The following is a 14,162-nucleotide window of genomic DNA, read 5'->3' on the forward strand; positions in this document are numbered from 1 at the left end:
TTGGGTACCTGGCTGGCAAAGAAATGCCCACTGATTTTCACAAAGACCTCGTCGTTCTCATCAGGAGTTTGGTCCCGCGGTACGATGACCTCCGCGCTCGTAAGGTTCTGCAACTCGTTTACCTGAAACACCGACACAGACTCCCATTATCACAGCCTCACTTTGAATTTTACCTCCAACCTCTAAATTGTGTTTAACTGAAACACCCCTTGAAGCCAATAAGTAATTGCAGTAAACACCAGTACGTGAGACTCTCACAGATAAAAGTTTTATCATGTAAACATAACTAGCTCATTTAAATAAAAAGTTGGAGCAAGGCATTGTTGTTGCTGCAGTTTAAAGGACAATTCAAGCGCATGCTTACCGTCTTACCACCTTTACCGATGACCCTGCCAGCTGCACTTGAGGGAACCTTTATGTGCGTCTCCAGTTTGACCTCCTCCTTCGCAGAGAAGAAGTTTTCCTCTTTCAGCTTTCCAAATATCCGACCTTGGGCCTGGAATACAGAGGAGGGAATGAGGCAAGGAGAGACTGGGGAAAATGGGGACAAACAATGATCCACTGCTGTTATGAAAACTATTTATGAAGTTAACCCCCCCTCAAAAAATTATTTAACACAAAGATTCATGCACATGTGCAGTTTTTACCTTAAACTGAGCTTCTGGTGTTCCAGTAATGATGACCATCCTCTCAGTAACATCTGGACTCTCAGCCGGAGCGATCTGACACGCACAGAAAGACGCAAATCAGATTTCTAGCTTCTGAACAAATTCATGCGGTATGAGATCATGTAAAGCTTGTGGCCAATAAAATCATGAGAAGAAAATCCCACAAATATATTGAATGCAAATGAAGAATCCAATAAAATGAATTGTCTCTGATTGCATTATCTGAAATGTTTCTCTTCTTTTCCAACATTTTGAAATATGGAAATTGCTCCACCCCAGATCCATGAAATGCTGCTGGGTGAATGATGAGTTGAGGTTTATTTATAAAAACAAAAAAAGACACTCGCTCATTAGATTAGCAACACTCCATCCTCCTCTTTCCCCTTTCTTAGTGAGCACACTGTTAACGGACAACAAACGCACCTTGATGGAAGCTCCGGCAAAGTGGGCAAGTTGTTTGATGTGCTGACCCTTCTTGCCGATCAGGGCCCCGACTGCCTGAGTTGGAATAAAGAGGTAGACAACCTCCTGTTCTGGAGCCTGTTGCTGAAAAAGGACCACACAGAAAAGAAAACATTTAAAGTACTTTTATTAAACTTTACTATTTATTTGACTGTGAAAGAAAAGAAAATGATTCAAATTCAAATTGTCGCAAAAACAGTTTTGAACATACTTGACAGATACTTGAAGAACGGCCGAAAAAGCTGACACCACATGCAAGGGAGGCTAAGTTAAGCCCTCTTTGGGTAAACATCGCCCTCTGGCCGCATCTGAATGGAATATTTCCTATTAGGGGTGATGCCTGCCCTGTGTTTTTGTTTTTCTTAGCATGGTAACACTCATGTAGTTGAGGTTTATAAAGTGATTTTTTACGAGCCACGGGATAACTCTGGGCTAAAAAGTCCCCTTCCAGGAATATTTGTGGTGTTCTGGTGACTGGGTGATGGTAAACAGGAATCCAGACTCTGTCCTACACAGACGCTGACTGAGGCGTTCTAACGGTCTGCTATTTACAAATCCACCTCATTTAGATCTGCCTTTATCTGTTTTACAGCAGGGTTCATGGTTTTACCTCCCATGCATAGAAGCTATTTGCAGAATGCACACAACCAGAAGAAATGTAAATTCTAAAGGGGTCTCTTTTCCAAAACATGGATTTCACCTGTTTTTGATTATTAAAGCAATCATCTAGTAGGACAAACAAAAAACAAAACAAAACAAAGGATTCAGAGAGGAAACACTGACTGTAGTGCAGATTTGAGGGAACATACTGAGTGCTGGTGGGGGATGGCACTTGCTGGAGGAACCCCATACAGGCCACTGAGATGTGAAGAGTGACTCTGAAAGTGAAGTGACAAGCATGCCTATCAGATGGCATGTTAACACACATGTTAAAAGGCACAGGCACGAACACAAGTCAAGCTCTTTCTTCAGGGGGGATTTCAGGGTAGAAACTCGCAGTGAATCACACACTGAGCACACACATGCATTCTCACACACTGTCTCACGCCGCTTTGGCTCGCGCTCGTCAGGCAATGAGTGGAGACTTTGTTTTACTGACAGACTGACTCATCTCTGGAGAAGATGGGGGAATTCTGGTTGCTTCAAACTGTGTACAAAATCATGCAGGAAGACCTGAGTCAACACTGTAGTGTATTTTAAAAATGCACTTCAGGGGAGCCTGGTTTACCAAGTGTTGGAGATAAATTGCTTTATCAAGTCAATCTTCATCATGCACTTGATGTGGGTAAACCAGCAAAGGCAAAGTCATGCTCAAAGAAGCATTTTCAAAAATAACTTTCTTCCCTTTTATGGCCATGCGCTCAGGTAGTCTGTGGGAAAAGGGGAGGGGGGACCAACGCCCCCCCCCCCCCAAAAAACAAAAAACAAAAAACAAAAAAACAAAAAACAGAGGATACTCACTAAGAATGGGTTGTACCCTGCTGGCGCCACAGCAGGCACAGCGCTACGTGGTCCAGCAGCAGGGGGCAGCACCGGCAGACCAGAGGAGAAGATGCCCAGAGCATTCAGGTTCAAGCCCGGGATCAAGTTGGCCTGTTGCTGAGCGGACAAAAAAAGAAGTGGCAGTGGCAGAGTTTTAAAAAGTTATCACAACAGAAGACAATCGCTTGCCGTTTAATTAATGCGATTTTTTTTTTTTTTTTTTTTTTTTAAAGAAGCTGATCGGATTTTAACTTTCATTTAATATCCAAAGCATGCAAAACAAAAAGAAAAAACACTGCAGTGATCTTGGAAAAAACATAAGTTGAAGAAAGATGAAGAAAACATACCAAACACAAATGACTTGTCCAATTAAGCACATTTTAAACTTTTTTTTTCTTAAAGTTAATAATGCAAGCAATAAACAACAATTTTTCAAGTATTTTTTAATATAATAATAATAACAACTCTGAGCCTTTTATTTAATCTGATACATTAAAGTTGGTCACAAGCACAAAAAATATTTTCTGTTCTCACATCACTTCAAAGAACACCACATTTGTGCTGACAAATAAGGATGCAGAGCTGGAGGAAGTATTCAACAATAGTTATGATGACTGAGGAAATGTCTGAATAATTTATCAATGAAAAATATGTCCTACACGTTATTAATTATTACCATAATAATGACATACTCTGCAAAATCCTCTTCATTTATTGATAATTAAAATACTGTTTAGCTGCATGTCTCGTTGTGTCAACTGCCCACAGGGTTTTAAAGAAAAAGCGAAGGAATAAATCTCCCTCTAGGGGTTTAGAAAAATCTTCTACTGCATGAGCTACATTACAATAAAAAACCACTAAACTCTAAAAAATACTTGTTGCAAGCTTAAAATTGGTCTGTTTTCTTAACTCCTTAAAAAGATCATGCTCCTGTGGTACATGGTTTTTACAGGAGAGATGTTGTAAAAGCATAACCAAAAACAAAAAACAAAAAAACAACAACAACAACAACAAAAAAAAAACCCAAAACAAACAACAACAGAAAGAAAAATCTTCCCCCAAAGTCAAGTCAGCTATTCTGGTTTCATGGCCATGACAAGACAGGACTGCCTCCTTTCACTTCCTTTATCCCAGAATGCTCTCTGTAATATCCAGACTGTCACGCTAGATGGCCCTAAATGCTTACTGTAGAGCTGACACTCAACCTGACAGGTGCCAGAACTGCTCGTACCATCCAGAACAACATGACAGCACGCTGCATTATGATTATTTCTGAACAAATATTGAGACTGTCACTGTGAAGGAAAAACTAATCAACTAATGCGCTAAAGGGAAAGAAACCAACTAATTCCGTGTTACTACACGAGTCACATCCTGAGGAGCATCGTCATCGTTAATACAGTCACTTTATCAGCATTCATCTCTTTGCAGTACAACAGAGAACATGCAGAGTGTGCCATCATGGCTATCGCTCTTCCTCAGAGGATGACCTCTCAGGCTGCACCGCTGGTGATGTCATTGGGGCAGTGTGAAAGAGGAGCTGGGCGAGAGGGCGGCCTGCACATATCAGGTGGATGCTGGGAAAAGCAGTGTGTTACAGCAGTAACACAGACACATACACAGCGGGGAACTAAGTGTGAGTCAGAAGCTCCATGAAAGAGGTAGACACACACACACACACACACACACACACACGGAGCGCGCTCAAACACTCGACTCACTGATGAGCTGTCCAGCGATCGTTTACTGTTATCCATTTACCAAGCTGGTATTACTAATGCTGGCGCTAACATGCGCTGAATGGGAAGGCAATATTATCCCGCCGTATATCATCGCTTCTCTCCGTTGTTCACCTGTCAGTCTGCGTGAGTCAACATACTAGCACATACTAACACAAACAATCAGGAGGCCTGCAGACGGTACCCTCAAGACTTACATTTATAGCAGCAATATCATTCTCGTAGGCTTCCCTCAGCTTCTTCATGATTTCCATCTCAGCTTTACAACACGCATCTACGCTGCCCTTCACCGTGATGGTCCTCTCAGGGTTGTAAATAGTTAAGTCTTGTAACCTGAAAGGAAAATCACACACACACAGACACAGAAATGATTACTGTATAGACGTGCAGAGGATTCTCAAAACAGATTTAAAAGAATAATGATATATTTAGGTTCTGACTAAGTTTCCACAGGCTGGATACTACATTTCCCATAATGCAACTCAGCTGTGTCTTTCAACATGCTGCATTCACGTCATACAGGATGGATGGCAGTGAAGAGAAGCTTCCAGCGTTGTTAATAATAACTTGGCTGAGTGAGAGTTAAACTGCACTGACAGTAAAACAGAATATCAATTAAATTTAGGTTTAACGCTGAACGACATATATTGGCTGACATGTTTTGTTCGTTTTTAGATTCTTGTTTATTACTAATATAACTCAGTCAAGAATATGGGAGCTTTAAAAGTGCAGTTTTGGCTTAGACTATGATTCACACGTCAAAAAAAAGACAGATACGATGATTTGTAGTCATGTTCCAACTATGCTCTGGGTTTAAAACATAGCATCTGATACATTTTCACTTCACCAGATTCTAAAAGAGAGATTTTTGGAAATGCTGTCAACAAAAACAAAAGAGGTCTGCATTTCAGACTGGACGTTTTTTTAAACCATAAGAGACATCACACTTTGTTTCCTAATTGGGTCTTGTTGGTCACAAGGTGGTCCGTCACAGACTCATCACGCACCTACCAGTCACATGACCCTTTCACAGAAGACAACAGCTTATACCACCGGACAACATGCATGGATAATGCTATGCTAGCACCTGATTTAAATCAAATCCTGCATTTTACATTACGTGAACAGTGATGTAATGTGACATACTGTTCACATTTCAGGCTATTGAAAAAGTCTATGTCCCTTTAAACTACTACTGCTTAATTCATGTTACTCCTTTAATTCTCTGTATTCTGGCCACACATTCCCTGAAACCTAGCGCCATGAGGCAGCAACTCAGACCTCAACTAGTGTGACAGGTCTGTTTGGTTGCAACACAAAGATAATATGTCAGCGAAACAAAACAAAACAAAACAGGTAAAGCAAACGTTAGTGACCTGCCAGTGTGCTCACATGCCATTTTTTCTTATTCCACAGCTTTGACAGAAGTGCACACACTGTCTGTTCTGAAGTCTTTTCATTTTCCTCCCTTTCAGTAATCGACTGTTGTTTAAGATATATTAGCTTAATGCCTAACATGATCAGCTCAGGTTTCACTCGCGATGGCGGAGCACTGCAGACACATCAGCACATGAGCATAAATGCAAACAACTATGTTGCCCACTACAGCACAGGCTCCGCAGGGATCCAACGCAATGCTATAAATTAAGCTCAGCGAGTCAAGTGGATTAGCAGCAGAGGGACTTACATATACAAATGGAAGCCAAAGGAAGCAACAGTGTGATTGATGTTTTTCTTCTATTTGTGCAACAGCCAGATAATGACTTAATTTGTACATTTCAATGTTAACCTGAGGAATATGAAAGGAAAAAATGCTTATGTCTATGGTTACCTGTTATCTTGAAAGCTGCTGGCAAATTTTTGAAATTCAAGGTGTCTGATACTCAGCTGAACCGGCACCAATGAGATAATACTACTCTAAAAAGTCTGTTACATGAATCAAAGACGCAAAGCCCCATAGACCAGTTATCCTGGACATTACAAATGTTAACACCTCGGGGCCTTTGAAGCTCAAACTCTCTGCACTCTGTTGGTGAACACAGTTGACACTGCAAAAAGACTTAACAGAACCATCAATTCTGAATCTACTATTTGAGCTTCTCAAAAGGGCTCTAGCCCGCTCTTCCTCCACCTCGACGTCTCTTTCTCAAGGCTCATTACATTCTCAGAGCTCACAGACACAGAGCAATTCATTAGCACTAAATGAAGGAAGGTTGGGGAGCACAGTCCGTTAAATGGGGTGCAATCACTACCTCTCTAATATCATGTTCTGAAAAGAAAAAGCTGTAATCGAATCGTCACGTTACTTCTCTAACAACTCGGTTAAGTGTAACCACATGCCGACGGGTTAATGAGCACAGAGGAAGGAGGTTACAGTGAAAAGGGCTTGAAATCACTGTCTGTTATTTGTGAATTGGTTAAATCAGCGACAGTAAAAATCTTTGATCTCACTCAAAACATAAATCCACTGAGGAGAATTGCAAATATGAGAGGTTACACATGTGTAAGAGCACCATAAGCAAGTTAAAAGCTGGACTTACGAGGAGATGGTTATCTTGGTCCCTGTCTCCTCCTCGATCTTCTTCAGGTTGCGGCCCTCTTTGCCAATCAGCCGACCCACAAGGCTGTTGTGGGCAAGGATTTTCAGAGGGATGTCCTCCGTCCTACACAGAGACACACACACACACGTGTAAGGTGATATAGTAAAAGGTAGGTGCTACAGAGTATCACCTATGAGCTATGATATGGTGTCATGCAGAATGCAGAAAGGTTAATGCTGACATGCCTCTGTTACAAAGTGTATTGTTCTATGAAAAACAAACCTGTGCTGATGTTAATTTTACTATTCAAAAACTGCATTTCACAGACAAATCTATTTTACAATACATACGTGGCAACAACCAAACCCCAGGAAAATGTTTTATGTTTTTGGTGACAGAAGGTGAAGGTGAAAACACGGTGTAAGCGAAAATGATCTGTTGATTATGTGATTATGAGTCTCTTTGTTATGAGGGGGAATATGTCTCAGGTGGTACAGGTGGCTCCATCCCCTCGAGCTAGCAGCACCTCGCAATTTGTGTGTGTGTGTGTGTGTGTGTGTGTGTGTGTGTGTGTGTGTGTGTGTGTGTGTGTGTGTGTGTGTGAGTGAGAAAGACTGAATGAAAAGTCACTTTAAAGGGCTTTGTAAAACCTAGATATTGTTAAATGGTACAAAATCAGTGCAGACTATTTCCTTGAAACTGAATATTCTCTCCTGGACCTTTGTGTTTCGCCAAAATTGAATGTGACAAACTGTTTATTGCCAATTCCACATGATACCCTACCACTTTCCAAGAATTTTTTCTCTGGTATGAATCAAGCAAATTGGCAGTGATTATAGGTAAACAATGTAAAAGGCTGTTTAAGCCACTTACTTTCCACTAATTGAGTCTGATTTATTACCAAACCAACATAATGACTAATAAATATAAAGAATCAAGTTAGAATAAAGAATACCATTTCAAATAATTATCCTTCCTATCAAAGTTGAGAAATTAATGCATATAAGTCCACTGTTTGGCCCTGAATAATAGATCACAGCACATTTATCTAGAAGCCAAAGCAGTGATTTTGCTCTCCGGCTGCTGAGTGTAGTCAATTTAAAAAAAATATTCAGGAGGAAAACAGATTGTGTAAGCTTTGTAATTAGAGTGAAATGGAAAGCGAGTCCCAGTTTCTTTAACACACCACAAATTAGGATGATTTAACAAAATTAATTTTCCATGACTTTAAAATATTCTGAAGTACAGACAAGTATAAAAAAGATTGCTTGTATGATTTTGACATTCAAGTCCCTAACTAGAGAAGGAAGAGGCTCAATAAATTAACTACTGATGATTCATGTATGATAGTATCTGCTTTCAGTGTACTGTACCTAAACTGTACATGGTGCAGTTATTGCTTATTGAAACAGAAGGACTATCATTACTGTATGATTCATATTCCTCTCCATTGTGTGCCCACGACCCGCTATAGCCATTTTGGTGCGCTGGGTGAAATTGGGATTTGATTCCCCACACGACCACCACCCGCATCTGCCTATGTAACGTAATGATAACAGCAAATATTTTTCCATTGCTACTGGGCTACCTGCTACCATACATTAGTAGTCACTTTAATGATTAAACAAGCCTTGTTATATAATGACACTATCATAAATACAAATAATAATACAAAAGCACACCATGCTGCAGTATTGTTTCGCCCGTTTGTGCTATTGGTTGTAAAATTAAAACTAGATGTTTTCACAAGATATCCTAGGTGCATAACAACAGCAAAAACAGGTCCTTCTAGCCTGTTATGGTGGATTGCCAGTCGGCCTGGTGGTGTCATGATATATCATGAAGAAATTAAACTGTGTAGATATAAATTATATTACATTTTAGTCAAACAGAAATGATACAATGCTTTTATCAAGTGTTATAGCTGCATAAATACTAAAAACAAGTCATTGTAGCCATTTGCTGCCTGGTTGCTAGGCAACATATTGCCATCATAATAGCTGATACATTAGATATTATTAGATATTAGATAGGCTCATGAAGGTTCTTATCTAATACCTAAGATGTACCTCTTTGCAAGGTTTGGTTGCTCAACCCCTATAAAGGTAGGAGGAGAGAAACTATTTTACACTAACAGAAACATTTCCATGAACTGTGGCAGACTTCATAACTCCACCTGAGGACAACCAATGTGTAACAAATCATTTAATTAAACCTCTGTGTGTGGAACAGGTCACCTGTCTGAGATGCAGAAAGGTACAGATTGCAAATGACTGTCCTGTCTGGAATGATTAATAGTTATGAATATTATTAATGCTATTGTGCTACATTTAGAAATGGACAACTCTCCTGCTTTGGATAAAAAAAGAAAAAGAAATAATAATAAAAAGAAATAAGGACATAAAATAGGGATGTTGTAGGAAACCCCCTTAGGCTCCAACTATTTAAACTTAGAGGAAACACTCCTGCAAACGTGCTCAAGCAACAAGCACACTAACCTAAGAAACCTCCTGGGGTGTGGTGTTTAGCAGCCAGATGCTGGAGGTTTCTTTTGTGCTAGATGAAAGATTTCATGATAGTGGTGGGGTGTGTGTGTGTGTGTGTGTGTGTGTGTGTGTGTGTGCATACTGTTCAATTTTGAAAGGGTGAGATTAGTATGGGGTGAGCTGTAGGTCAAGTAAAGGGAGATGGCATTGGTGTAGGTTAAGAGGCCAAGTTTAGTGGTTTGGGTTTCACTAAGTGAAACTACAGGGTACGGTGTAATTGAGGTGTGGCACTGGGTGGTGTTACTTCACAGAAAGAGGGGACAGAGGCGTGGAGGTTATTGTTAGGTGTGACAGCAGGATTTCTGACTTTACTGGTTGCATAATACTTTGACAGGCACTTTCAGTTAAAGAGACATTCATATTTAATAGGGACAGAAAAAAATACATACTATTTAAAAGGTATGCTGATGTATATGGAATTCACAGTGTACACATTTACTTTAACGTTTATCACTTTCAGTACATGAGTACAGTAAGTGTGAAACTACAGCTAGCAACCATGTCGCGTGAAAACAGAAAACAGAGGGAAAACGCTCCACTGACACTGACAAGAAAAAAAAAACTCAACTACCCATCTTACTATTTAGAATGCAAAACATTATACAGAGATTATTTTCTATAAATCTAAGCCCATCTGTGTGCAAGCAAAATTTCATTTTTATAACTTGTAAAAAAATGAGTACGGTGGTCTCTGCAAGTACTCTGGCTTCCTTTCACAGTCCTAAGGCATGCATGTTAAGCTAACTGGTAATCTTAAACTGGTTGTAGGTATGACTGTATGAGTCGTTGTATGTCTCTGCATTATGGCCCATTTATGCTTGACCCATAGGTTGCTTCCCCCACCAATGTGACACAATCACAAAGCTGTAGCCATCTATACTCGCCATCACTGCGCTTTTGCCTATTTGCAAACTTCTTCAGCACTGTTATAGAACTCTCCCTCTAGGAGTTCTGTGCTATCTGGGAATTCCTGCGCTCCAGCACAGATGTGTCATTTAAATGTCTGCACAGGCGCCTTGAGTTCGGCCATTTTGAGGACACCTGTGCCAGCAACGGAAAACGTGCAAGGTTTCAAAAGTTGGAAGGCTGAAATGACACCAACCACACAGGTTGGTGGCTATGATGTCATCATTTGTAATCCGGCACTCTTTGCTTGGGTGAGAATGATGAATATAAATAGGTATGTGGCACGCCCAATGTGCCCTGCCCCTTTTCCTGGGATAACAACAATAGGGTCCAGCCCCAAACAATGGAAGAAAATGGATGGATGGATAACTTGTAACTGTAATGAAAACCTTGTGATTGTGCTGAAATATGAAAATACTGCAGCATAAAAGTTAAAATCATTTGAATTTTTTTGGGGGTGGTAACACTTTTTATAACTCCTATAAGTTTTGAGTTTTACAGGTGCTGGTGGGCAGCTTTATTTCTTTGGACAAAGAAGACTTTCACTTCCTTCCAATATCAAAGTATTTTTGTAACTGCATTAAACACATCAAAATGTAGAGAATGGCTAAAATATATATTTGGAACTAGTTTTCAAAGCTGTTCACACAGATCTTTAAGCATTGCTCAAACAGCCAAGGACATAATCAAAAAAACAAAACAGTCACACAAACACATTTAAGCGCAGTTTTTACTATGTATCATCTCAGGGAAATTGATTTGTTTTTTAAAAAATAAATTCAAATACTGTTACACCAGAGAGCAGCCACCCCTGAAAAACAGCACACTTGCAAATAAATGCAGACAAACATGAGTATTATGTGTTAAAGGTTGACGCTCAAACAGAGCAGAAGCTCCGAAAGTTCAAAAGGTGCAGCTTCTCATTAAAGTTGTCAGCCCCAATTAGGCATGTTGACCTTGTTTCTTAAATGTTAAGCTGTGATCACGTGTTAGCCTATGTGAGAGTGTCATTGTGTTTACTGTGTCAGTGGTCCAACCGAGAGAATGCACAGTGAGATTAAAAGGTGCGCAGGCAGGTAAAAGGATAAGATTATAGCCCTGCAGACATTATGGCTAATCGCCCTGTGAGGTTGTAAACATGCTCCACAGGAGCACATGTGAGCATGTTTATATAAAAGAATAGTTGGGCAGACTCACGTCTTGGTCTCGTTGGCCTCCTTCTGCATGATGTCCAGGATCATGCGACAGGCGGCGGAGCAGCCCTCGGGTGTTGAGTGGATGGTGATGGGTTTTTCAGCTGCACCTGCATTTTCCTTCCGATGAATGTCTACCCTGATAGAAAGAGAGACAGACATATATTGGCATTGTAGTAGGTAGGGCAGGGCAATATGGCCAAAAATATTTATCACGATATATATTTGAAAATTTGCGATAACGATATAACTGACGCGAGAAAAAATACTTTACAACTCCACAACTTTATTAGTGCAAAAAAAAAAAAGAAAAAGAAAAAAGACCATCAATGTTTTTTCACTTAAACAAGCAGCTGTTTTTTTAATGCAAATTCCTTGCAGACAGTTTAACCAAAAGGCATTTCCAGTGGAAATGGGCTGACATATCCTGAGCATAACCATGTATAATATCCACAAAACTTAAAAAGAGGTTACACACACACACAATAAGGTAATATTATGTTGAAGCACAGTACGTATCACTCCGTGAGGCTCTTGACTACAATCCATCAAGCGGTGCGGCTTCATAGCTTATCAAAGTCTGACAGATTTTCGAGCGCCGTGTACCACATAAAATCGGTTCGAGGTGAGTAAGCACAACCAGAATTCATACATAAGACGCACCGGATTATAACTGTCGATTTTTCAGAAAATCAAAAAGATTTTAAGAGCGACTTATTTTCCGAAAAACACGATAATAACAACGGCCCGCTTGCCTGCTCTACCAAAAATTGTGCTTTGGTGTGTATCTGACCGACAAAAACCAAACCATTTCCACACCACTGAAGTTGCACCATTTTTACAAACCAAATCTGGTTAATCTGTCATTCAACGCTTTCGCCCTTCTTATTCTCCGTCACTGCCATGCTTTTTCCACCATGTGCGTATGAAAACAAAGGCACTGCGCATGCGCGTTTTACCCATTTCTATCGTGGTATTTCATTTTATTATCATTGCCTAACATTATACCGGTGTTACTGTGAACGGTATGATATGCCCCAGCCCTACATTATGAAGAAGAAGAAGCAGCAGCAGCAGAGGTACATGCTGCTACTGCTACATGCTGACCCAAAAAATAAAAAAAAAGGTTAAACTCCAGCAAGGTGAGGTGCTGTTGCTTACTTTGACTGCGTCTGTTTGGTGACATCCTTGATGGTGTTGCCTTCCTTGCCGATGATGGCTCCCACAAACTGAGTAGGCACGAGCATGCGCAGTGGGAAGTCGTGTTGTCTGGGGCGTGGAGATCCGTAGCCTCCTGATGGCCCAGGCTGAGAGGAGCCCTGGTCCCGGGAAGTCCGACCCCCACGACGCGTGCGGGGAGCCTGGACAGGTGGAGCAGCATCCATGTCCATGATATATGACACCTTGAAGGAGTAGTCGTCGAACTGGTGTCCTGTCAACTTCTCAATGGCTCTGGGTGGTAGTAGGAATGTAGAAGCAGAAGTATCAGGAAGAGAGAGGGGAAATAAATGAACAGATGCACTAACACAAGAATATCAGAATACAGGTTCTCTGACAGTTTGACTGATTAATTTCATAAGCCTCTGATATACTTGCTTGTAAACACATGTTTGTTACACATGATGACTACCTCAGCCGAGCAACAGTCACCAAAGCGGCAAATTACACCTGACATCTGATTATTGGTGGACAAACATTAAATATAATTTGATTTCATGCATCATTCACTGCGCTTTTTCGTGGGAAATGCAAAAAAATTAAAATGCAAGATCACACAGCAAGCTTCTCAACTCTAGCTCACCACACACCCACCGGCAGTGACCTGGTGAGCTTACATCACATTATTTTCCCTTCAAAAAAAAAATTTCCCCTCATAAACACACCAACACAATGGTTTGAAACACATCTACTCTGTTTTCACAAGGCTAAAAAAGTTGGGAAAATGTGACCTAGGTGTTCGATGGACAGCTAATGGAGAGAACAAACATGTTTGCCTTCTACCTTTTAATCCTGTCTTTTTCTACAGTATAGTAACCTCCTCCAAGCTTACATGTGTTTGTGTAAAAAAAAAAAAAAAAATCAGTTCACAAGGAGTTTCTTACTGTGTGGGCCACAGATGAACCAACCCTGCTCTAACCTTTATGGATACACATTTGAAACCGCCTGGTACAAAGAAAAATATACGAACAGCAGGACCAGTACTCCTTGTATTGCAGCTTCTTGTCTGTGCAAGTATATCATGAGTCTTGCTCTACTTTCATGCATCAGTGTCACTATTATGTGCTGCTTACACTTTAGCTTCCTCCTTGGTTGCGTATGTAACATTCACCACTGCTGTTTCTGTATCAGTGTTCACTGCAAAACAAGACAGAAAGAGAAGGACATGAAAAAAAAAACACACCCAAAAGATGACACACAGTAAACAGAGATTCGGTCACATGCACATAGCAGTTCTGTGTTGTTGCCGTAGGTGAGTCAGAGACGCATTCAGGTTCCCGTGGTGACCCAGAGAACCACTTGCCTGTGTGAATCCATTACAACCATCACCACACTGGCTCCCCTCCAGACCCTGCTGCTTCCTCTACAGACAGGAGCAGCTTAACACAATAGCCTCTCTGCCACTTGC

At 40.6% G+C, this 14,162-nt stretch overlaps 1 protein-coding gene across 5 annotated transcripts in view; it reads right to left on the reverse strand.

Annotated features, from left to right (window-relative positions):
- igf2bp2a (insulin-like growth factor 2 mRNA binding protein 2a) overlaps positions 1-14,162 on the reverse strand; it is a 61,216-nt gene that overhangs the window by 6,016 nt on the left and 41,038 nt on the right. For 3 of the 5 annotated variants that reach the window (XM_084908336.1, XM_084908339.1, XM_084908340.1), the window contains 11 exons: positions 13,828-13,891; positions 12,698-12,988; positions 11,541-11,675; positions 6,892-7,014; positions 4,549-4,684; positions 2,592-2,729; positions 1,940-2,032; positions 1,092-1,214; positions 648-722; positions 365-496; positions 9-122 (listed from right to left, as the gene is read on the reverse strand). In XM_084908336.1, coding sequence (XP_084764462.1) covers positions 9-122; positions 365-496; positions 648-722; positions 1,092-1,214; positions 1,940-2,032; positions 2,592-2,729; positions 4,549-4,684; positions 6,892-7,014; positions 11,541-11,675; positions 12,698-12,988; positions 13,828-13,891 — 1,424 coding nt within the window. The remainder of the gene's footprint in view (positions 1-8; positions 123-364; positions 497-647; positions 723-1,091; positions 1,215-1,939; positions 2,033-2,591; positions 2,730-4,548; positions 4,685-6,891; positions 7,015-11,540; positions 11,676-12,697; positions 12,989-13,827; positions 13,892-14,162) is intronic. The other 2 variants (XM_084908337.1, XM_084908338.1) reach the window with 2 other exon arrangements.

The sequence above is a fragment of the Perissodus microlepis genome, chromosome 16, assembly GCF_051167445.1.
Source record: "Perissodus microlepis isolate ML-2025 ecotype Zambia chromosome 16, ASM5116744v1, whole genome shotgun sequence".
Classification (NCBI taxonomy): Eukaryota; Metazoa; Chordata; class Actinopteri; order Cichliformes; family Cichlidae; genus Perissodus; species Perissodus microlepis.